This window comes from Oncorhynchus mykiss, chromosome 1 (assembly GCF_057628025.1).
Source record: "Oncorhynchus mykiss isolate SJ-2025 chromosome 1, ASM5762802v1, whole genome shotgun sequence".
Taxonomy (NCBI): domain Eukaryota; kingdom Metazoa; phylum Chordata; class Actinopteri; order Salmoniformes; family Salmonidae; genus Oncorhynchus; species Oncorhynchus mykiss.
The window spans coordinates 82,633,985-82,657,489 of NC_143022.1; the positions used below are offsets into that span (position 1 = coordinate 82,633,985).

At 41.7% G+C, this 23,505-nt stretch overlaps 1 protein-coding gene across 2 annotated transcripts in view; it reads right to left on the reverse strand.

Annotated features, from left to right (window-relative positions):
- Positions 1-8,830: 8,830 nt before the first annotated feature.
- LOC110530138 (spectrin beta chain, non-erythrocytic 1) overlaps positions 8,831-23,505 on the reverse strand; it is a 133,732-nt gene continuing 119,057 nt past the window's right edge. For both annotated transcript variants that reach the window (XM_021612995.3, XM_021612985.3), the window contains 5 exons: positions 21,026-21,080; positions 13,926-14,128; positions 10,998-11,171; positions 10,854-10,896; positions 8,831-10,681 (listed from right to left, as the gene is read on the reverse strand). In XM_021612995.3, the coding sequence (XP_021468670.2) occupies positions 10,478-10,681; positions 10,854-10,896; positions 10,998-11,171; positions 13,926-14,128; positions 21,026-21,080 (679 nt within the window). In that variant the 3' untranslated portion in view covers positions 8,831-10,477. The remainder of the gene's footprint in view (positions 10,682-10,853; positions 10,897-10,997; positions 11,172-13,925; positions 14,129-21,025; positions 21,081-23,505) is intronic.

Genomic DNA, 23,505 nt, shown 5'->3' on the forward strand with positions numbered 1-23,505 from the left:
TAGGTGAATATTGGAATGTATATGGAAATACTAAAATACTCGGCAAGGAGGCCTACACTCTGACTCAAATACATTCCTGTGCATTTAACCAAGGTACAGTTGAAGTCGGATGTTTACATACACCTTAGCCAAAGACATTTAAACTCAGTTTTTCACAATTCCTGACATTTAATCCTAGTAAAAAATCCATGTTTTAGGACAGTTAGGATCACCACTTTATTTTGAGAATGTGAAATGTCAGTAGAGAAAATTATTTCTTTCAGCTTTGATTTCTTTCATCACATTCCCAGTGGGTCAGAAGTTTAAATACACTCAATTATTATTTGGTAGCATGGCCTTTAAATTGTTTAACTTGGGTCAAACATTTCAGGTAGCCTTCCACAAGCTTCCCACAATAAGTTGGGTGAATTTTGGCCCATTCCTCCTGACAGAGCTGGTGTAACTGAGTCAGGTTTGTAGGCCTCCTTGCTCACACACACTTTTTCAGTTCTGCCCCCAAAAATTCTATAGGATTGAGGTCAGAGCTTTGAGATGGCCACTCCAATACCTTGACTTTGTTGTCCTTAAGACATTTTGCCAGAACTTTGGAAGTATGCTTGGGGTCATTGTCCATTTGGAAGACCCATTTGCGACCAATATTTAACTTCCTGACTGATGTCTTGAGATGTTGCTTCAATACATCCACAAAATTTTCCTTCCTCATGAAGCCATCTATTTTGTGAAGTGCACCAGTCCCTCATGCGGCAAAGCACCTCCACAACATGATGCTGCCACCCCCATGCTTCACGGTTGGGATGGTGTTCTTTGGCTTGCAGGCCTCCCCCTTTTCCCTCCAAACACAGCGATGGTCATTATAGCCAAACAGTTCTATTTTTGTTTCATCAGACCAGAGGACATTTCTCCCTAAAGTACCATCTTTGTCCCCATGTGCAGTTGCAAACTGTAGTCTGGCTTTTTATGGCGGTTTTGGAGCAGTGGCTTCTTCCTTGCTTAGCGGCCTTTCAGGTTGTGTCGATATAGGACTCCTTTTACTGTGGATATAGATACTTTTGTACCTGTTTCCGCCAGCATCTTCACAAGGTCCTTTGCTGTTGTTCTGGGATTGATTTGCAGTTTTCACACCAAAGTACGTTCATCTCTAGGAGACAGAACGTGTCTCCTTCCTGAGCGGTATGATGGCTGCGTGGTCCCATGGTGTTCATACTTACGTACTATTGTTTGTACAGATGAACGTGGTACCTTCAGGCATTTGGAAATTGCTCCCAATGATGAACCAGACTTATGGAGGTCTACAATTCTTTTTGAGGTCTTGGCTGATTTCTTTAGATTTTCCCATGATGTCAAGCAAAGAGGCACTGAGTTTGAAGGTAGGCCTTGAAATACATCCACAAGTACACCTCCAATTGACTCAAATGATGTCAATTAGCCTAGCAGAAGCTTCTAAAGCCATGACATCATTTTCTGGAATATTCCAAGCTGTTTGAAGGCACAGTCAACTTAGTGTATGTAAACGTCCAACCCACTGGAGTTGTGATACAGTGAATTATAAGTGAAATAATCTGTCTGTAAACAACTGTTGGAAAAATTACTTGTGTCATGCAAAGTAGATGTCCTAACCGTCTTGCCAAAACTATAGTTTGTTAACAAGAAATTTGTGGAGTGGTTGAAAAACGACTTAATAACGTACAGTGGGGAGAACAAGTATTTGATAACCTGCTAAATCGGCAGTGTTTCCTACTTACAAAGCATGTGTAAATGTAAAACAAAAATCCAGAAAATCACATTGTATGATTTTTAAGTCATTAATTTGCATTTTATTGCATGACATAAGTATTTGGTACATCAGAAAAGCAGAACCTAATATTTGGTATAGAAACCTTTGTTTGCAATTACAGAGATCATACATTTCCTGTAGTTCTTGACTAGGTTTGCACACACTGCAGCAGGGATTTTGGCCCACTCCTCCATACAGACCTTCTCCAGATCCTTCAGGTTTCGGGGCTGTCGCTGGGCAATACGGACTTTCAGCTCCCTCCAAAGATTTTCTATTGGGTTCAGGTCTGGAGACTGGCTAGGCCACTCCAAGACCTTGAGATGCTTCTTACGGAGCCACTCCTTAGTTGCCCTGGCTGTGTGTTTCGGGTCGTTGTCATGCTGGAAGACCCAGCCACGACCCATCTTCAATGCTCTTACTGAGGGAAGGAGGCTGTTGGCCAAGATCTCGCGATACATCGCCCCATCCATCCTCCCCTCAATATGGTGCAGTCGTCCTGTCCCCTTTGCAGAACAGCATCCCCAAAGAATGACGTTTCCACCTCCATGCTTCACGGTTGGGATGGTGTTCTTGGGGTTGTACTCATCCTTCTTCTACCTCCAAACACGGCGAGTGGAGTTTAGACCAAAAAGCTCTATTTTTGTCTCATCAGACCACATGACCTTCTCCCATTCCTCCTCTGGATCATCCAGCTGGTCATTGGCAAACTTCAGACGGGCCTGGACATGCGCTGGCTGCTTGAGCAGGGGGACCTTGCGTGCGCTGCAGGATTTTAATCCATGACGGTGTAGTGTGTTACTAATGGTTTTCTTTGAGACTGTGGTCCCAGCTCTCCTCAAGTCATTGACCAGGTCCTGCTGTGTAGTTCTGGGCTGATCCCTCACCTTCCTCATGATCATTGATGCCCCACGAGGTGAGATCTTGCATGGAGCCCCAGACCGAGGGTGATTGACCGTCATCTTGGTGGGTGCATAGTTCAATAATTATTCTAGATGGAAACTGGACTCTTGGAACTGATGTGTAGAACGTTCTCAAAGGCTAAATGCTAAGTAGAGCATGCCATTGCCAGCCCCTTGAACAGCACTGCAGGGTGACAGACTTCACTGGAGAGCCAGTGCAATCTACCATGCCATCCAACTGGGCCTCCTGTAGGGCTCTCTGTGATTATGTTGCATGTGAGAGGAGTTGGCTGGCTGAGTTCATATTCTTCTAGTCATATTCACATAGACCTTGGGAGAATCTCAAGCGTCCTCTCTCTTCGCCTCCTTATCGACACCCTTTGGAGGAGAAGGTCAGAGGGGAGGGACCTCTGGCTCTCACATCCAATGGATTTTGAAGTGGATGCGAGGAGAGAGGATGCGTGAGTATTCAGTTGAGATTCTCCCCTTGAATGACAACTCCCATGGGACTCTAGCAGCCTACCTATTTCTCACCATAACAACTGCTTGGGGTTTGAATCACTGCTCCACCCTGCCAAGCCTGTTGCCAGATAGCCAACTCCTCTGACATGTGCTGCCATCAAACCTGGGTTCAAATAATATTTTGGGTATTTCAATTACTTTCAGAGACATTTGAAAGTGAGTATTTAAGTAGGTGAATATTGGAATGTATATGGAAATACTAAAATACTCGGCAAGGAGGCCTACACTCTGACTCAAATACATTCCTGTGCATTTAACCAAGGTACAGTTGAAGTCGGATGTTTACATACACCTTAGCCAAAGACATTTAAACTCAGTTTTTCACAATTCCTGACATTTAATCCTAGTAAAAAATCCATGTTTTAGGACAGTTAGGATCACCACTTTATTTTGAGAATGTGAAATGTCAGTAGAGAAAATTATTTCTTTCAGCTTTGATTTCTTTCATCACATTCCCAGTGGGTCAGAAGTTTAAATACACTCAATTATTATTTGGTAGCATGGCCTTTAAATTGTTTAACTTGGGTCAAACATTTCAGGTAGCCTTCCACAAGCTTCCCACAATAAGTTGGGTGAATTTTGGCCCATTCCTCCTGACAGAGCTGGTGTAACTGAGTCAGGTTTGTAGGCCTCCTTGCTCACACACACTTTTTCAGTTCTGCCCCCAAAAATTCTATAGGATTGAGGTCAGAGCTTTGAGATGGCCACTCCAATACCTTGACTTTGTTGTCCTTAAGACATTTTGCCAGAACTTTGGAAGTATGCTTGGGGTCATTGTCCATTTGGAAGACCCATTTGCGACCAATATTTAACTTCCTGACTGATGTCTTGAGATGTTGCTTCAATACATCCACAAAATTTTCCTTCCTCATGAAGCCATCTATTTTGTGAAGTGCACCAGTCCCTCATGCGGCAAAGCACCTCCACAACATGATGCTGCCACCCCCATGCTTCACGGTTGGGATGGTGTTCTTTGGCTTGCAGGCCTCCCCCTTTTCCCTCCAAACACAGCGATGGTCATTATAGCCAAACAGTTCTATTTTTGTTTCATCAGACCAGAGGACATTTCTCCCTAAAGTACCATCTTTGTCCCCATGTGCAGTTGCAAACTGTAGTCTGGCTTTTTATGGCGGTTTTGGAGCAGTGGCTTCTTCCTTGCTTAGCGGCCTTTCAGGTTGTGTCGATATAGGACTCCTTTTACTGTGGATATAGATACTTTTGTACCTGTTTCCGCCAGCATCTTCACAAGGTCCTTTGCTGTTGTTCTGGGATTGATTTGCAGTTTTCACACCAAAGTACGTTCATCTCTAGGAGACAGAACGTGTCTCCTTCCTGAGCGGTATGATGGCTGCGTGGTCCCATGGTGTTCATACTTACGTACTATTGTTTGTACAGATGAACGTGGTACCTTCAGGCATTTGGAAATTGCTCCCAATGATGAACCAGACTTATGGAGGTCTACAATTCTTTTTGAGGTCTTGGCTGATTTCTTTAGATTTTCCCATGATGTCAAGCAAAGAGGCACTGAGTTTGAAGGTAGGCCTTGAAATACATCCACAAGTACACCTCCAATTGACTCAAATGATGTCAATTAGCCTAGCAGAAGCTTCTAAAGCCATGACATCATTTTCTGGAATATTCCAAGCTGTTTGAAGGCACAGTCAACTTAGTGTATGTAAACGTCCAACCCACTGGAGTTGTGATACAGTGAATTATAAGTGAAATAATCTGTCTGTAAACAACTGTTGGAAAAATTACTTGTGTCATGCAAAGTAGATGTCCTAACCGTCTTGCCAAAACTATAGTTTGTTAACAAGAAATTTGTGGAGTGGTTGAAAAACGACTTAATAACGTACAGTGGGGAGAACAAGTATTTGATAACCTGCTAAATCGGCAGTGTTTCCTACTTACAAAGCATGTGTAAATGTAAAACAAAAATCCAGAAAATCACATTGTATGATTTTTAAGTCATTAATTTGCATTTTATTGCATGACATAAGTATTTGGTACATCAGAAAAGCAGAACCTAATATTTGGTATAGAAACCTTTGTTTGCAATTACAGAGATCATACATTTCCTGTAGTTCTTGACTAGGTTTGCACACACTGCAGCAGGGATTTTGGCCCACTCCTCCATACAGACCTTCTCCAGATCCTTCAGGTTTCGGGGCTGTCGCTGGGCAATACGGACTTTCAGCTCCCTCCAAAGATTTTCTATTGGGTTCAGGTCTGGAGACTGGCTAGGCCACTCCAAGACCTTGAGATGCTTCTTACGGAGCCACTCCTTAGTTGCCCTGGCTGTGTGTTTCGGGTCGTTGTCATGCTGGAAGACCCAGCCACGACCCATCTTCAATGCTCTTACTGAGGGAAGGAGGCTGTTGGCCAAGATCTCGCGATACATCGCCCCATCCATCCTCCCCTCAATATGGTGCAGTCGTCCTGTCCCCTTTGCAGAACAGCATCCCCAAAGAATGACGTTTCCACCTCCATGCTTCACGGTTGGGATGGTGTTCTTGGGGTTGTACTCATCCTTCTTCTACCTCCAAACACGGCGAGTGGAGTTTAGACCAAAAAGCTCTATTTTTGTCTCATCAGACCACATGACCTTCTCCCATTCCTCCTCTGGATCATCCAGCTGGTCATTGGCAAACTTCAGACGGGCCTGGACATGCGCTGGCTGCTTGAGCAGGGGGACCTTGCGTGCGCTGCAGGATTTTAATCCATGACGGTGTAGTGTGTTACTAATGGTTTTCTTTGAGACTGTGGTCCCAGCTCTCCTCAAGTCATTGACCAGGTCCTGCTGTGTAGTTCTGGGCTGATCCCTCACCTTCCTCATGATCATTGATGCCCCACGAGGTGAGATCTTGCATGGAGCCCCAGACCGAGGGTGATTGACCGTCATCTTGAACTTCTTCCATTTTCTAATAATTGCGCCAACAGTTGTTGCCTTCTCACCAAACTGCTTGCCTATTGTCCTGTAGCCCATCCTAGCCTTGTGCAGGTCTACAATTTTATCCCTGATGTCCTTACACAGCTCTCTGGTCTTGGCCATTGTGGAGAGGTTGGAGTCTGTTTGATTGAGTGTTTGGACAGGTGTCTTTTATACAGGTAACGAGTTCAAACAGGTGCAGTTAATACAGGTAATGAGCAGAGAACAGGAGGGCTTCTTAAAGAAAAACGAACAGGTCTGTGAGAGCCGGAATTCTTACTGGTTGGTAGGTGATCAAATACTTATGTCATGCAATAAAATGCAAATTAATTATTTAAAAATCATACAATGTGATTTTCTGGATTTTTGTTTTAGATTCTGTCTCTCACAGTTGAAGTATACCTATGATAAAAATACAGACCTCTACATGCTTTGTAAGTAGGAAAACCTGCAAAATCGGCAGTGTATTAAAATACTTGTTCTCCCCACTGTAAGTGTATGTAAAGTTCCGACTTCAACTGTACTTGAAAATAGTATTTGAAACAAGTATTTGAAAATACTTTCAAGTAGTAGGCTATTTATAAGAAATTATTTGAAAATACTTTCAAATACTTCCAATAGAAGTCATTGATTTAGGCCACATTATTTGAAAACACTAAAATACTCAGAAAATAAGTATTTAAATAACAAATACTGAAATACATTCATTTGAACCCAGGTCTGGTTGCCATGCACACCATATATCATGGATGAGTGATAGAGGAGAATGAATGATAAAGAAGTTGGCTAAAGCAAAAACAGAACTGGCTTTACTCAGACCATTGCTATGCTCCACCTAGCCTAACCATGGCAACATAATAAGCTGCTATGTCAATGTCAAGCCTAATCTAACTAAGACAACTGTTCATGTTGACACGGTGCTGGGAGGTAGTCAAATGTTACTTTGTTATAATACATCATCCCCTCCCTTAATCATCTAACCAGGGTATGCTGCTGGGTGAAAGTATGTAATAATAAGATATGTTCTGTGGTTTATTTCATGCACTGTGTACTGGATTCCCATGATCTTTTAGCAGAAGCTACTCTTCCTGGGGTTCTAACCTCATACTCTTTGTGACTAGTAAAATTACAAATACTACTGATGCACAAAGTAATTGCGAGTCACTGCTTGAATTAATGCAGAGGAGAATTTGTTTCAAACTGTATTGATTTGTTGACCCCAGATATCTGGTTGTCAGGGTTGATAGAATAGAGCAGGGGCTCTCAAACTTTCTCATGAGAAATGGACCGTTCTTCTGTAACCCAAATGAAGAAGAAATAGTATGCGATTATAGATGTATTCTCATAATTCGTGACCCACCTCCCACATGTCCTGGGCCCACTTTGGGTCCCGGCCAATAGTTTAAGAAACCCTGGAATAAACCCATCTATTCTAATCAAAAATAGAAGTGCAAGATTTAAAAGTGTTGGTCCTGTTTCATAAGCTGAAATAAAATATGCCAGAAATGTTCCATACGGACAAAAAACGTGTTTCTCTAAAATGCTGTGCACAAATTTGTTTACATTCCTGTTAGTGAGCATTTCTACTTTGCCAATATAATACAGCCAAGAGTTCCAATACACTGGTACTCTTGCGCCCTCTTGTGATAGAAATGTTGAAGGAACATTACTGCCCTTTCCCAATTAGAGAGACGGGGAGCATCGTCTGCCTCATCTCAATGAAATATATCCCACGCTCCTGTCCCCTCAGGTTGGCAGTTAGATTACTCAGAGGTGAGTACTCTGCGAAGGGGGTTACTTTGATAGCCAAATTACAACCTGTTAACACAGTCTTATTTGTGGTCTCCTTCCTTTCATGGCCATTGGTATGAAATAACGTCTAAATTAAAAGCAAATTGGTTAACCCATGGTCTGATAATTTTACAGCACAATTTTCATCATACGAGATTCTCCTACCTACAGCCCACCCTACATAGTCTTGCAAGGTCAAACGTTATTCTTGCATTCGTTTAGAGGACAGGCTTCAATTTACCCAAATGAATTGACAAACCTAATTGGTCGGCAGTGCTGATGTTTCTGGAGGGGCTGGAAGTGGTTATTTAAATTAACAGCAGGCCCTCTGTAATCCCTATACTCCATGCCTTCTTACCCTCTAAACCATTTGATCAAACTGGTGCCCATAGTAGTCTTATGTCTCATATCAGAACAAATGAAAATATCTTTGTATTTTTCCATTGATAAATTGTTTAGCTTTCTGATAACCTCTTTCCAAGGCACCAAGCGTCTGGGAATGAGATTAGTTATCTGAAGAAATGTTACTGGGGCTGCAATATTTCCTTTCGGCCACTAGATGGTGCACAGGAAATTGTGAAAGGGAACCAAGAATTGAGTGACCCAACAATACTGAGAGTTACGGACAGTCTATATTGCCTAAATGAGGTGAAAGTGAAGAGGACACATAGGACTTATTACATAACTTTCATTGCTTATGTTGTTTAAACAGAAATGTAATTACTCATTAACATGTTTTTACATAGTAACGTCTCTAATTGCTTAGTAAAAGCATTGAGCGTTTTTGTAATGAATATAAGTGGTTGCACCTAATGAGGCATGTCATTAAAATATATTAAATGTATAGAAGCTGTAATGACAACAGGAATAGTTTCTGATTTGGGGTGAAGCCGTCATACTGAAAACAAAGAGAGATAGCATCTTAAAAGCAATTTAATGGTTTTGCACATATTTAACAGAGAGGGTAAAAGTCTACTGGTGCAGTTCCATCTACCTGTGACCTTGGTCCATATTAAACTACATACCTAGAGAAGCTGCTATGGAAAACAAGCTTTCTCCCATCATGGCATTGTTGATTGTGCAATATGAAGAAATATTTCATTACAATAGGTACAGTGACAGAGAAATGCACACTATTTATCAAATAGCCAGAGATTTTTAGCAAAAATGATAATATGCAGTGCTATAGCCAACAAGCAAGCAACCATTTTCCCATGACAAGACTTATTCCAGTAAACGCTATAGAATTCACTTTTCCACTTAACAATGCTTAAAGTGTTTATTGTATTGTACATACATTTTTTTATGCTCAATACATTTTAAACATACATAATGCAACTCAAATATGTAGGAAAACAAATTTAATAAAGAACAGAATAATGTTTTCATTAATCTGTGTTAATCTGTGTTCTAGTTCTTCATGGATATCCAACATACTGGCTGGTCTTAGCAATTTGAGCCGGACTAGTATATGATAACATTGTACAAAAAATCATGACAAACGTAAAGGAAAACTCCACCCAAAAACTATATTTTGGTATTTATTTCATTAGTCCACAGTTGATAAAGTCCCAAAATGTTTTGTATGTCAGCAGTCAAGTTTTAAGATATTGGCCTTTCAAGAAGCAAAGTTTAAATTGCCACATCATGATGTGTTTTGCATGAACATTATGATGTGGCAAGTGACACTTTGGCTGTGTTCAAAACAACTGGGAACTCGGAAATCTCTGACTTCAGTGCGTTTAAGACAACTGGGAAGTCAAAAAAAGAAAAGAATGTCAACCTGCCTCTTTCTAGAGTTCCGACCTGAAGATCACTGAAGTCATGATTTGACCTCATATTTTTCTGAGTTCCCAGTTGTCTTGAACGTACCATTTGCGTCTTGAAAGTCCAATATCCTGAAGCGATATGACAGAAATTTGCCACAGTGATGGAGAAAATGAACCCCCGTCTTTTCATCCAAATGAATGTGTTATACTACGTTTTAGGGGATAAAATGAGACTACATTGAAGCTTAATGGTTGTAGAGCTTATTAGTAAGTGAAATTAAACTGGTTTTTAATAGTTTGTTATAGACAAGTTATACACACAGTTCAAAGCACCGCTGACTTTGCTTTTCAACTCAGAAGAATGTCATCTTTCAAAGATCGCCTCACAAAACTGAGGCCAGACCCTAGAAACAACATACTATTACAAAAAGAACAGGGAAAAAACCACCAAAGCAACAAGTGAAAAGCAGGGGGATGAGAAAGCAGAAAAACAGAGAGAAAATACAAAGAAATCTTAACTGGAAACCCTGTCTTGTTTTTCAGCGGTGAATTATGGATGGTTTACAATGTCAGCTGCCCAAAGCATCATGTCTACCGTAACATAATTTCTCATCTTTTTTTGTTTGTTCCTTATCTTAAAAAAAGAAAATGGCATACTGTATTTGACCTCTGAGCCCAGCTGTAGGATTGTTAGGCACAGAGTGTGGAGTTTTGGCTCTGAGCTTGCATGCTGGAGTCTGGCTTTAAGAGGAGCAGGGGAGATGAGAGGAATGGCATTGGGGGGCTGAGGGGTCTATTTCTTTTTGCTGAAAAGGCTGAAGCGCTTTTCTTTGTCCTTCTCACGCTTGCCAGGGCTGGACTCAGTTGCCAGGGCGACGGAGGCGGGCAGGGTCTGGGCTCGGCTGGAGGCGGGGGTGCTATGGCTGCTGGGGGTCATCTCGGTCTTATCAGAGGACGCAGCGCTGGAGATGGCCTCCATCCACGAGTTCATCTCCTCCTGCGGCCCAGACAAGGATTTATCAGGACACACATCACAGATCATACCAATACATCAACATTCAGACACCCACGCCATCCACATGGAGACAAGGACTGAAGATAGTAAACAACATTCATAGGAAGAACGTCACTCACATACACTGTACGAATTTATAGCTAAACAAACTTACATCCTCGTTGGCTTGGAAGAGATACTCATTGCCATCTGTAGCTCTGTAAAAGGAAAATAAAAACTTGAGTAAAGCATACTACTGGCTACAGTATGCAAGACCTCATCAAGACACAGAGGGAGCTATTCACTAAGTAGTGCTCACTTCAGTTTGAACACATGTTTCTTCTTCTTGTAGTCGAGGGCGACCTCACACGCAGCATCCTTCAGGCTGATGGGGATCTGGTTGTGGTAAGGGATCCCCTGGCTGGCACTCTTATGGTCTTTGTAGAAGCCCATCTCCCGGTTGTTGATCACGCAATACACATTGTGCCAGGATCTGAAACAGACAAAAAGTTGTCAGTGCAGTGCCAGCAAAATAATTTGTCAGGAATGTCACTATATACACACAAAAGTATGTGGACATCCTTTAAAATTAGTGGATTCAGCTAGTTCAGCCACACCCTTGCAGACAAGTGTATAAAATCGGGCACACAGCCATGCAATCTCCATAGACAAACATAGGCAATAGAATGACCTTACTGAAGAGCTCAGTGACTTTCAATGTGGCACCGTCATTGGATGCCACCTTCCCAACAAGTCAGTTCGGCAAATTTCTGCCCTGCTAGAGCTAAGGGCTGTTATTATGAAGTGGAAACGTCTGGGCGCAACAACAACTCAGCCGCAAAATGGTAGGCCACACAAGTTCATAGAATGGGAATGCCGAATGCTGAAGCACATAAGGCATAAAAATAATCTGTCCTCAGTTGCAACACTCACTAGCGACTTCCAAACTGCCTCGAAGCAACGTCAGCACAATAACTGTTTGTCATGAGCATCATAAAATGGGTTTCCATGGCTGAGCAGCTGCACACAAGCCTAAGTTCACCATGCACATCGTCAAGCGTCGGCTGGAGTGGTGTAAAGCTCACCGCCATTGGACTCTGGCGCAGTGGAAACACGTTCTCTGGAGTGATGAATCAAGCTTCACCATCTGGCAGTCTGGCTGACAGATCTGTGTTTGGAGGATGCCAGGAGAACACTACCCGCCCAAATGCATAATGCCAACTAAAGTTCGGAGGAGGAATAATGATCTGGGGATGTTTTTCATAGTTTCTTAGTTCCAGTGAAGGGAAATATTAACGCTACAGCATACAAATGGCATTCTAGACGATTAAGCGCTTCCAACTTTGTGGCAACAGTTTGGGGAAGGACCTTTCCTGTTTGAGCATGATAATGGATTGTCAAGATCGGTGTGGAAGAACTTGAAATGGCCTGCACAGAGCACTAACCTCAACCCCATCGAACACCTTTGGGATGAACTGCGAGCCACACCTAAATCAACCAACCTCACAGATGCTCTTGTTGCTGAATGGAAGTAAGTCTCCGCAGCAATGTTCCAACATCTAGTTCAAAGCCTTCTCAGAAGAGTGGAGGCTGTTATAGTAGCAAAGGGGGGGACCAACTCCATATTAACGTCCATGATTTTGAAATGATGTTTGACGAGCAGGTGTCAACGTACACTACAGTTCAAAAGTTTGGGGTCACTTAAATGTCCCTGTTTTTGAAAGAAAATATCAAATTGATCAGAAATACAGTGTAGACATGGTTAATGTTGTAAATTACTATTGTAGCTGGAAACAGCTGATTTTTCTATGGAATATCTACATAGACGAGTTTCAGAAGAAGGTTCTTTGTTTCTGGACATTTTGAGCCTGTAATCGAACCCACAAATGCTGATGCTCCAGATACTCAACTAGTCTAAAGAAGGACAGTTTTATTGCTTCTTTAAATCAGAACAGTTTTCAGCTGTGCTAACATAATTGCAAAAGGGTTTTCTATTGATCAAGTAGCCTTTTAAATTTATAAACTTTGATTAGCTAACAATGTACCGAGCCCGTACGGGAGTTGTAGCGATGAGACAAGATAGTAGCTACTAAAAAAAAAAAATTGGATACCACGAAATTGGGGAGAAAAAGATGTAAAAATTAAAAAATAAATAATAATAATAATAATAATAATAATAATAATAATAATAATAATAATAATAATAATAATAATAATAATATATCCACACAATATTCCTGCCTCACGATGCCATCTATTTTGTGAAGTGCACCAGTCCCTCCTGCAGCAAAGCACCCCCACAACATGATGCTGCCACCCCCATGCTTCACGGTTGGGATGGTGTTCTTTGGCTTGCAAGCCTGCCCCTTTCTCCTCCATACATAACGATGGTCATTATGGCCATACAGTTCTATTTTTGTTTCATCAGACCAGAGGACATTTCTCCAAAAAGTACGATCTTAGTCCCCATGTGCAGTTACAAACCGTATTCTGGCTTTTTATGGCGGTTTTGGAGCAGTGGCTTCTTCATTGCTGAGCGGCCTTTCGGGTTATGTCGATAAAGGACTCGTTTTACTGTGGATAGATACTTTTGAACCAGAATCTTCACAAGGTCCTTTGCTGTTGTTCTGGGATTGATTTGTACTTTTCTCACCAAAGTACGTTCATCTCTAGGAGACAGAAGGCGTCTCCTTCCTGAGCGGTATGATGGCTGCATGGTCCCATGGTAGTTATACTTGCGTACTATTGTTTGTACAGATGGACGTGGCATCTTCAGGCGTTTGTGGGATGAACCAGACCAAGGATGAATCAGACTTGTGGATGTCCACATTTTTTTTCTTGGCTGATTTATTTAGATTTTCCCATAATGACAAGCAAAGAGGCACTGAGTTTGAAGGTAGGCCTTGAAATACATCCACAGGTAGAACTCCAATTGACTCAAATTATGTCAATTAGCCTATCAGAAGCTTCCTAAAGCCATAACATAATTTTCTGGAATTTTCCAAGCTGTTTAAAGGCACAGTCAACTTAGTGTATGTACACTTCTGACCCACTGGAATTGTGATGCAGTGAATTATAAGTCTGCCTGTAAACAATTGTTGGAAAAATGACTTGTGTCATGCACAAAGTAGATTTGCCAAAACTATAGTTTGTTAATAAGACATTTGTGGAGTGGTTGAAAAACTAGTTTTAATGACTCCAACCTAAGTGTATGTCAACTTTCTACTTCATCTGTATCTGTGTGTACCTGCTGGATGCCTTCTTGTTGTGACCCTCCCACTCGTGTTTGCGGTGCAGGTAGCCTTCCATCTGGTTGGCTGGGGCTGAGTCCTGGGACTTGGCCGGGAGTGTGGCAGCCTGGCTGGGCTTGACCTTGCGTGCTTCACCGGGCGACCCGCCTGGGCTGGGCTCCTCCACCCCATTAACGATGTCACTTTCCTCTCCGTTGTCCTGTCAGAAACAAGTATTAGAGAAGGCTGGGGCTAGACAACACACAGTGGAGCTGGAAGTCAGAGTTGGATAAAGCTTCATGCAGGATGAGAGGCAGTGTAGAAACATTCAGTATGTTCCCTTTGATTGCTATATGACAACATGGCTTTAAGACAAGTATAGTTAAGTTCAAAGCGGTATTCTCTACAACTATTGTACTGTAAATGAGAAATAAATATTTCATCACAATGCGTCTCCACATTTCCATTTGATGAGGAAAAATGTCTTCAAAAGAGCCTTTGGATAGGTGTCTGTATAAACCAAAACAATGCCATTACACCAGCCTCAAACTGGCAATGTGGTGTGCCTCTATTTCACAATTATAGCCCAGAGTCATCATAAGATGAATGACACACACAGAACCCCAGAGCTGAGTCACCTCTGAGTGACTGTGCTATCCTCACGTCATGTCTCAATCTTTGTATCACCCACATTGTTGCGACTTTGTCTGTGTAACTTTTGTTCTCCAACCTCTGGCTATAATATAACCTCTGGCTATAATGCTCCATATAGTTCCTCAGCTCTTAGAGTTCAGTGCCTGAGGTGACACTAATCAAGTATTTAACTGCATCTCCGTCTGACTGTTTTCTCTAACCCGCTCACTGGATCTCTCCAACTTACTCTCTGACATCAAGTGCCCTCGATTTGAGACTTGATTTGTGACTTTTACTCTAACCGGACTCTCCAATGACTCAATCTGACTGATTCACAATGAACCTCTGCCTCCATCTTTTTTTACACTTTTTATTGAACCTTTATTTAACTAGGCAAGTCAGTTAAGAACAAATTCTTATTTACAATGACGGCCTACCCCGGCCAAACCCGGACGACACTGGGCCAATTGTGCGCCGCCCTGTGGAACTCCCAATCACAGCCGGATGTGATGCAGCCTGGATTCAAGCCAGGTTCTACAGTGACACCTATTGCACTGAGATGCAGTCTCTTAGACCACTGCGCCACTCGAGAGCCCAAATCTGACTCTAGACGTCTGATATGAGGTTACACTAACAGTTTTCGATTCACTCTCACCTGCAGTGACTCACTGTTTGACAAACTCAAATGCCGATAATCTAAGCTTGGTTAGAGGGATACGCTTGCAAATGCAGTAAAAATCTGTAAACCACCTCAGTCAACCTTTATATAAATTCTGAGAAAAGCTGAGCCACTACTGATCTAGAAGAGCGTTGGATTATGGGATTGATTATAGTGGGACCGGGGTCCAGCTGAGACAGCAAGAAAGAGCATTTCAAAGACATGCACAGATCAGAGGTTAGGACATGCCCACCACATTGCCACACCCACACAAAACACTGTTGAATAAATAGATAGAAAGGGAGTGAAAAGGAGGGAAAGGAGGGAAAGACCAAACCAAAATCCCAAACAATTAGCACATTGTTTGAACTCATTGACATTTGTTTAATTATTGTAAAGTGAAGGGGAAGGCAAAATTGGCCAGTTAAAATATTATTTCACAACACACCCACTCCAACTCATTACCCATTACTGAGCTCTTCAAGGCTGGACCAATCATGGATACTTTTACTGAGCGCTTGCCAGGCGATGGACAAATCCTTGATGCTTATACAGAGATCCTGCCATTGGCTGGACCAACACTGGAGATGGACTGCATCGCTGCCAGGTTTTGCAGTCTTCGATTGGTGCAACATGGGAGTGATATCTGTCATCACCTCTTTGTTAAATGTTCAGGGTAAAAGCTAAAATAGTTTTTCGCTTGGGCTGACACTCATATCGGGAATTATATTATTAATGGTCACATCTGCACCCAAATTCTCTCTCAAATATGTTCTCCAAACTGATAATAATCCAGCTAGACTGATCACCTATACATAAATACTCAGATCAACTTTGATTGAATTGGAGGATCATTTTGATAGTAGTAACTGTAGTTACCTTAGAAATTACCCGTATGCAGAACTATACACACTAACCTTAGAATTGCTCAAACATTGATCTCCCAGTTTGGATGGGTGCCTTTTTACACCAAAATAAAATACTGTAGATTTAATGTCAGACGTCCACTGGATAAATGATATCTACATGACAATGAAATTAAAAATGGAATGAAAAAAGTATTGCACAAGAATGTGTGTAAAACAACCCCGGAACGAAACCATAGAATATACAACAATAACAGTTGTCACTGAAAGTGGAAGGTGATTTAACAACAATGACGACATGCAAAACAATATACCAACATAAGACATGAGGACAAAAACGCGGTACAAGGACAACACAAACAGAACAAACATGGGAAGTGATTGACTATCAAGGTTTTATTGGGGAAAGTGTGTTAGTGTGGTGTGTGCAAGGAAGAAATGATTCAAGGGTGGACCAACACGAACATAACCAGGGAGGAAATGAAGATCCGATACACAGAGCTATAGTAACATGAAAAGTGACATGAGAACATGAAAGCAGGTACCATAGACCAATGAATGACTGATAGTGTGCGTAGAGGGATATGCACCCGTTCCTAACACATTCGCCACCACTGATACAACCTAAAAACAGAATTACCACAGTGAAGTGATATGAATACCCCTTCCACATAGTGAAATGAATCATACATAGTGAACTGGTATTTGAGATGGTACTGTATGATGGCGTTATGACATGTATGGGTGGTCTGGACGAGGGTGAAGACGATGTGAAATGAATCATACATAGTGAACTGGTATTTGAGATGGTACTGTATGATGGCGTTATGACATGTATGGGTGGTCTGGACGAGGGTGAAAATGTGAAATGGATGGACATCTGGGAAAGATACAGTAGCTACTCACTAGTTTTGATTTCTTGAATTTTATATAACCTTTTTTTTATTCAGGTAAGTCACTGAGATAAAAATCTATTTTGCAAGAGACCTGGTTGACTTGATCTGGTGCAACTTGAAACCTGAGAGGACTAAAGAATATGATTTAATGGCATTACTGAGTGACCGATTTAAGTTGTGCACTTTGTCTGTCAGTTATTCAGGTTCCACATGGTAAGTTTGTAAATAATAACATACATAAACAGTATTATCATCAGGGATGGAGACAGGAGGAGAGGAGTGTCGAGCTGAGGGGGAAAAGAGAAAGAAGGGAGAGGGGAAAGGAAAGAGGAAATAAGGAAAAGACACCAACAGAAATCTACACAGTGAGTGGGTGGGGGGGGGGGGGGGGTCCTTTTTCATTCCCCCACACATACACGGTTGGGTAGGTTACTTTATAAATGTATTCCGTTACTTGTTACCTGTCCAAAATTGTAATCAGTAAAGTAACTTTTGGATTACCCAATCTAACATTATCTGATTACATTCAGTTACTTTTAGATTACTTTCCCCTTAAGAGGCATTAGTAGAAGACAAACATGTATGTAACCAATTGAACAACATCTATTGCAGGATTAATCAATGTTAAAGTTTACATAGCTGGCCATATATGGATGTTACATTTTACTTTGTGGGTTGGTTATGTAGGCTTCTTCTAACCCATCGCTTTCTACTACATATAATAATAATACCATTAAATTATATCTTTACATTAAAAACCAAGTCTATCAGAATTCCATTCATTCCAATAAATGTTAAACCCCTTCATCTTCAAGAATAGGACTTGGAAATATGGAAATATAGATTAGCCAAAATATTTTACCTGAGCATGACCCCAAAACTAAGAACTTATTAGCCAGCCCTACTCTGTTTAGGATTTTGCTGTCATGGACTGATTTGAAAAATAAATGCTGCGCTAATGGAATGGCATGCTTGGAGGGCTAATGAAAAGTGCTATTTACATGTGAAAAATGAATGCCATATGCTGCATTTGCTATACGCCTATTGTTTAACTTTTTGTTGGTGACACTTTGATATCTTATCTTGATAATATGCAGCTGTTAAAAGGGCAAATCCACAGATGAAACAATAACAAAACATTTGCCCAGCCTCTTTTGGTAAAAAGCTGAGGGATGGGCCTGGAGAAATGTAACCACTCTCAGATTAATAGATAGAGCTATGAATACAAGGTCTGACCATCCATGATATCAAAATTATTGTTTCAACAATGCTATGAGGCTATACAGTGTTTGTTTACATGTCTACAAACATCGAGAAAAACAAGCTTATATTTTGGGTTCTGATGTGGTACGACAGTTGAACTATGCTCATGAGGCATTTCGAAGTTATATTCTAGAGAGACAGATATAATTCCAAAAATGGATGTAGCAACTACAGATTGCCCCTTTAAGTCTATCAAAAGTGAGCTAGTTGGAACATGTGTCCTTTAGGCCTATGGATAAAAAAAATATATAAAATTTGCAGCATGAATTAGATTGAGCAATAAAAGCCACACTTTATTCCATAGGCTGGGATCCGCACTGTGCAGCTGTTGAGAGAGAGCACATTTTTCACTGGCTTCAAAAATAATGATTTATAGGCAGCTTAAACTTCTTAAATTCAACCATTATTGGGTTCAAATACACATTTAGATTTGTGAAGAGCCATCCACAAGCACAATCCGTAAGGCGCAAATAGCTAAATGACAGAGCAGCAGTGTGATTCACATCAATGCGCTATGTAGAGATCAGTAATAAGTGATATCCGTATCGCCGTAGACTCCACCACTGCTGTTATCCTTACCGCCAAGCGTTTATTCAAGTTGGATAATCTTTGGATGCCGACAGCAGTCGTACCATTGGAAGACACAGCTTGGACTGTGGCCTACAAAAGCCTATTCCCGCGATCCATCAAACCCATTTGGTGTGTCGTCACAGGGGTGTCTGACTTGTGGTCAGACTCACTCAGGTGGAACAAACTTAAACGTGCGCCTTTTTTCAATGCTGATTTGAACGTCATTGAGAAACAGAAGTCAGATTTTTTTCCGCAAACTTCCTACTGAATTTAAAAGTAATCCTTGAAGTAATCTAGTTTTTCAAAAGTATCTGTAATCTGATTACAATATTTTTGCTAGTAACGGATTAGAGTTACCTGTGTAAAAAAAAATTACCCCAACCCTGTATACACACACACACACACACACACGTGTCCATTCATACACACGCACTGTGAGTGTGCTTGTGCTTGTGTCACATTATGCTTAACTTTCTATCAACCAATAAATCATTTCAATCCACTAGGATTAAAATGTAATAATGTATTAACTTATTGTTTTGATCCTTTGCTCAATCTCAATCTCTGCTTTTGAAATAGGGTTGCCTAACTCAACTTTATATCTGGTCCTCTACCATCCAAATTGGTTTCATATCTTATTTCCACCTTCCCATGTAATCTTTGCTCTGCTTACATCTGATCAGCTACTGCATCTACCATCTGATCAGTTACTGCAGCTACCATCCATCAGTTACTGCAGCTACCATCCATCAGTTACTGCAGCTACCATCCGATCAGCTACTGCAGCTACCATCCGATCAGCTACTGCAGCTACCATCCGATCAGCTACTGCAGCTACCATCCGATCAGCTACTGCAGCTACCATCCGATCAGCTACTGCAGCTACCATCCGATCAGCTACTGCAGCTACCATCCGATCAGCTACTGCAGCTACCATCTGATCAGCTACTGCAGCTACCATCTATCAGTTACTGCAGCTACCATCCATCAGCTACCATCCATCAGTTACTGCTGCTACAATCCATCAGCTACCATCCATCAGTTACTGCAGCTACCATCCATCAGCTACCATCCATCAGTTACTGCAGCTACCATCCATAAGCTACCATCCATCAGTTACTGCAGCTACCATCCATCAGCTACCATCCATCAGTTACTGCAGCTACCATCCATCAGCTACCATCCATCAGCTACCATCCATCAGCTACCATCCATCAGTTACTGCAGCTACCATCCATCAGCTACCGCAGCTACCATCTACCGCAGCTACCATCTACCGCAGCTATCAGCTACCAGCTACCGCAGCTACCATCTATCAGCTACCGCAGCTACCAACTATCAGCTACCGCAGCTACCATCTATCAGCTACCGCAGCTACCATCTATCAGCTACCGCAGCTACCATCTATCAGCTACCGCAGCTACCATCTATCAGCTACCGCAGCTACCATCTATCAGCTACCGCAGCTACCATCTATCAGCTACCGCAGCTACCATCTATCAGCTACCGCAGCTACCATCTATCAGCTACCATCTATCAGCTACCGCAGCTACCATCTATCAGCTACCATCTATCAGCTACTGCAGAGCAGGTCCAGCGCTAAGCAGTCCTCAGTGTTTGATCTATCAATAAAGGCACCAGTCGGTTTGAAGCAATATGAAGGTATAAAAGATTAAAGCACTAATAACTAACCTATTAAGCAAAACAACTCTGATCTAATTATCCATGTTCAGTCCAGCAACATCCGCTGTGATAGAATTAGATTAGGTGAATAAAAAAAACGGCAACACAGGAAACTGCAATCAGCAAAGCTAATTTGCATTAATACACATTACGCAAATAAAATAAAAAGGAATACTCAAGGTAGGATAAGGTATAGTGTTTTGTAACGGACATAGGATAAGGTATAGTGTTTTGTAACGGACATAGGATAAGGTATAGTGTTTTGTAACGGACATAGGATAAGGTATAGTGTTTTGTAACGGACATAGGATAAGGTATAGTGTTTTGTAACGGACATAGGATAAGGCTAAATGGTAAATGAGGAATAAGTGTGACTAATTGTCTGAATCACTGCTGGGGGGTGGAGGGTGTACAGTCCTCCCCTTGGGTGGGGGGGCAGGGGGTGTTGGGGGTCACGGTCCGACCCACCCGCCATTCTTGCCCCCAGTCCCAGTCCTGCGGGTCTGAAAGCTGGTGTACTTTTGGTAGGCTGGGGAGCGGTAACTAACCCGAGGGGAGTCCTGGTCCGATGGCAGTCCGTTCTGAGACACCTGCTCACCCTCCCTGTAAGGACGACACACACAGAGACGTCAGTCTCAAACATAGTGCAGTATAAACACACTGGGACATTCATAACACACAGACAGACAGTCCCAAATGCTGTATCTATAAACACACAGAAAACAGTCAGCCCCAAACAACACACCTAAAGGTAGACTCAGAAATGTGATGTAAGTGCACAAAGTAAACAGCATAGTGGTTTATTTCCTCTCCTTTTTTTTGTGAATTTTTACCCCTTTTTCTCCCCAATTTCGTGTTGTCCAATGGTTGAAGTAGCTACTATCTTGTCTCATCGCTACAACTGTTTTGGCCTTGTACCACACACGTGCAGATTCTGTGTGTGACTGTATGAGAGCGAAGTTTTGCATCTAGCTCATCTCAATATCGGCGGTGCTGCTCAAGGCAACGTCATTTCACTGAGTCTACCTCTGTCTGTTTATAGGTTGATTCAGATCCCCATTAGCTTTTGCAGAAGCAGCAGCTACTCTTCCTGGGGTCCACAGAAAACACAAAACAGACTGATCAACAAGGACAGCCAAACAAATGTAAAACACAACCATATACAGTGCCTTGCGAAAGTATTCGGCCCCCTTGAACTTTGCGACCTTTTGCCACATTTCAGGCTTCAAACATAAAGATATAAAACTGTAATTTTTTTGTGAAGAATCAACAAGTGGGACACAATCATGAAGTGGAACGACATTTATTGGATATTTCAAACTTTTTTAACAAATCAAAAACTGAAAAATTGGGCGTGCAAAATTATTCAGCCCCTTTACTTTCAGTGCAGCAAACTCTCTCCAGAAGTTCAGTGAGGATCTCTGAATGATCCAATGTTGACCTAAATGACTAATGATGATAAATACAATCCACCTGTGTGTAATCAAGTCTCCGTATAAATGCACCTGCACTGTGAAAGTCTCAGAAGTCCGTTAAAAGCGCAGAGAGCATCATGAAGAACAAGGAACACACCAGGCAGGTCCGAGATACTGTTGTGAAGAAGTTTAAAGCCAGATTTGGATACAAAAATATTTCCCAAGCTTTAAACATCCCAAGGAGCACTGTGCAAGCGATAATATTGAAATGGAAGGAGTATCAGACCACTGCAAATCTACCAAGACCTGGCCGTCCCTCTAAACTTTCAGCTCATACAAGGAGAAGACTGATCAGAGATGCAGCCAAGAGGCCCATGATTACTCTGGATGAACTGCAGAGATCTACAGCTGAGGTGGGAGACTCTGTCCATAGGACAACAATCAGTCGTATATTGCACAAATCTGGCCTTTATGGAAGAGTGGCAAGAAGAAAGCCATTTCTTAAAGATATCCATAAAAAGTGTTGTTTAAAGTTTGCCACAAGCCACTTGGGAGACTCACCAAACATGTGGAAGAAGGTGCTCTGGTCAGATGAAACCAAAATTGAACTTTTTGGCAACAATGCAAAACGTTATGTTTGGCGTAAAAGCAACACAACTGAACACACCATCCCCACTGTCAAACATGGTGGTGGCAGCATCATGGTTTGGGCCTGCTTTTCTTCAGCAGGGACAGGGAAGATGGTTAAAATTGATGGGAAGATGGATGGAGCCAAATACAGGACCATTCTGGAAGAAAACCTGATGGAGTCTGCAAAAGACCTGAGACTGGGACGGAGATTTGTCTTCCAACAAGACAATGATCCAAAACATAAAGCAAAATCTACAATGGAATGGTTCAAAAATAAACATATCCAGGTGTTAGAATGGCCAAGTCAAAGTCCAGACCTGAATCCAATCGAGAATCTGTGGAAAGAACTGAAAACTGCTGTTCACAAATGCTCTCCATCCAACCTCACTGAGCTCGAGCTGTTTTGCAAGGAGGAATGGGAAAAAATGTCAGTCTCTCGATGTGCAAAACTGATAGAGACATACCCCAAGCAACTTACAGCTGTAATCGCAGCAATAGGTGGCGCTACAAAGTATTAACTTAAGGGAGCTGAATAATTTTGCACGCCCAATTTTTCAGTTTTTGATTTGTTAAAAAAGTTTGAAATATCCAATAAATGTCGTCCCACTTGTTGTTGATTCTTCACAAAAAAAATACAGTTTTATATCTTTATGTTTGAAGCCTGAAATGTGGCAAAAGGTCGCAATGTTCAAGGGGGCCGAATACTTTCGCAAGGCACTGTACAAACAAAACAACTAAAGAATAACATGTGTAGATTGTGTGCGTTAGAGTGTGATAGCGTGTGTCATTTCACAGTCCCTATTATGCCATGAGATATTGTTTTATACATTTTTTGAAGGTCATTCGGCTGTTTGCTTGAGTAATTGGAGATGGGAGTTCCATGTGATTACGGCTCTGTGTAATACTGTGCAAAATACTTTATAGTATTTATAAAACACACGGGGACAAACAAGACCAGAATAGAGCATGCCTGTTGAGAGAGC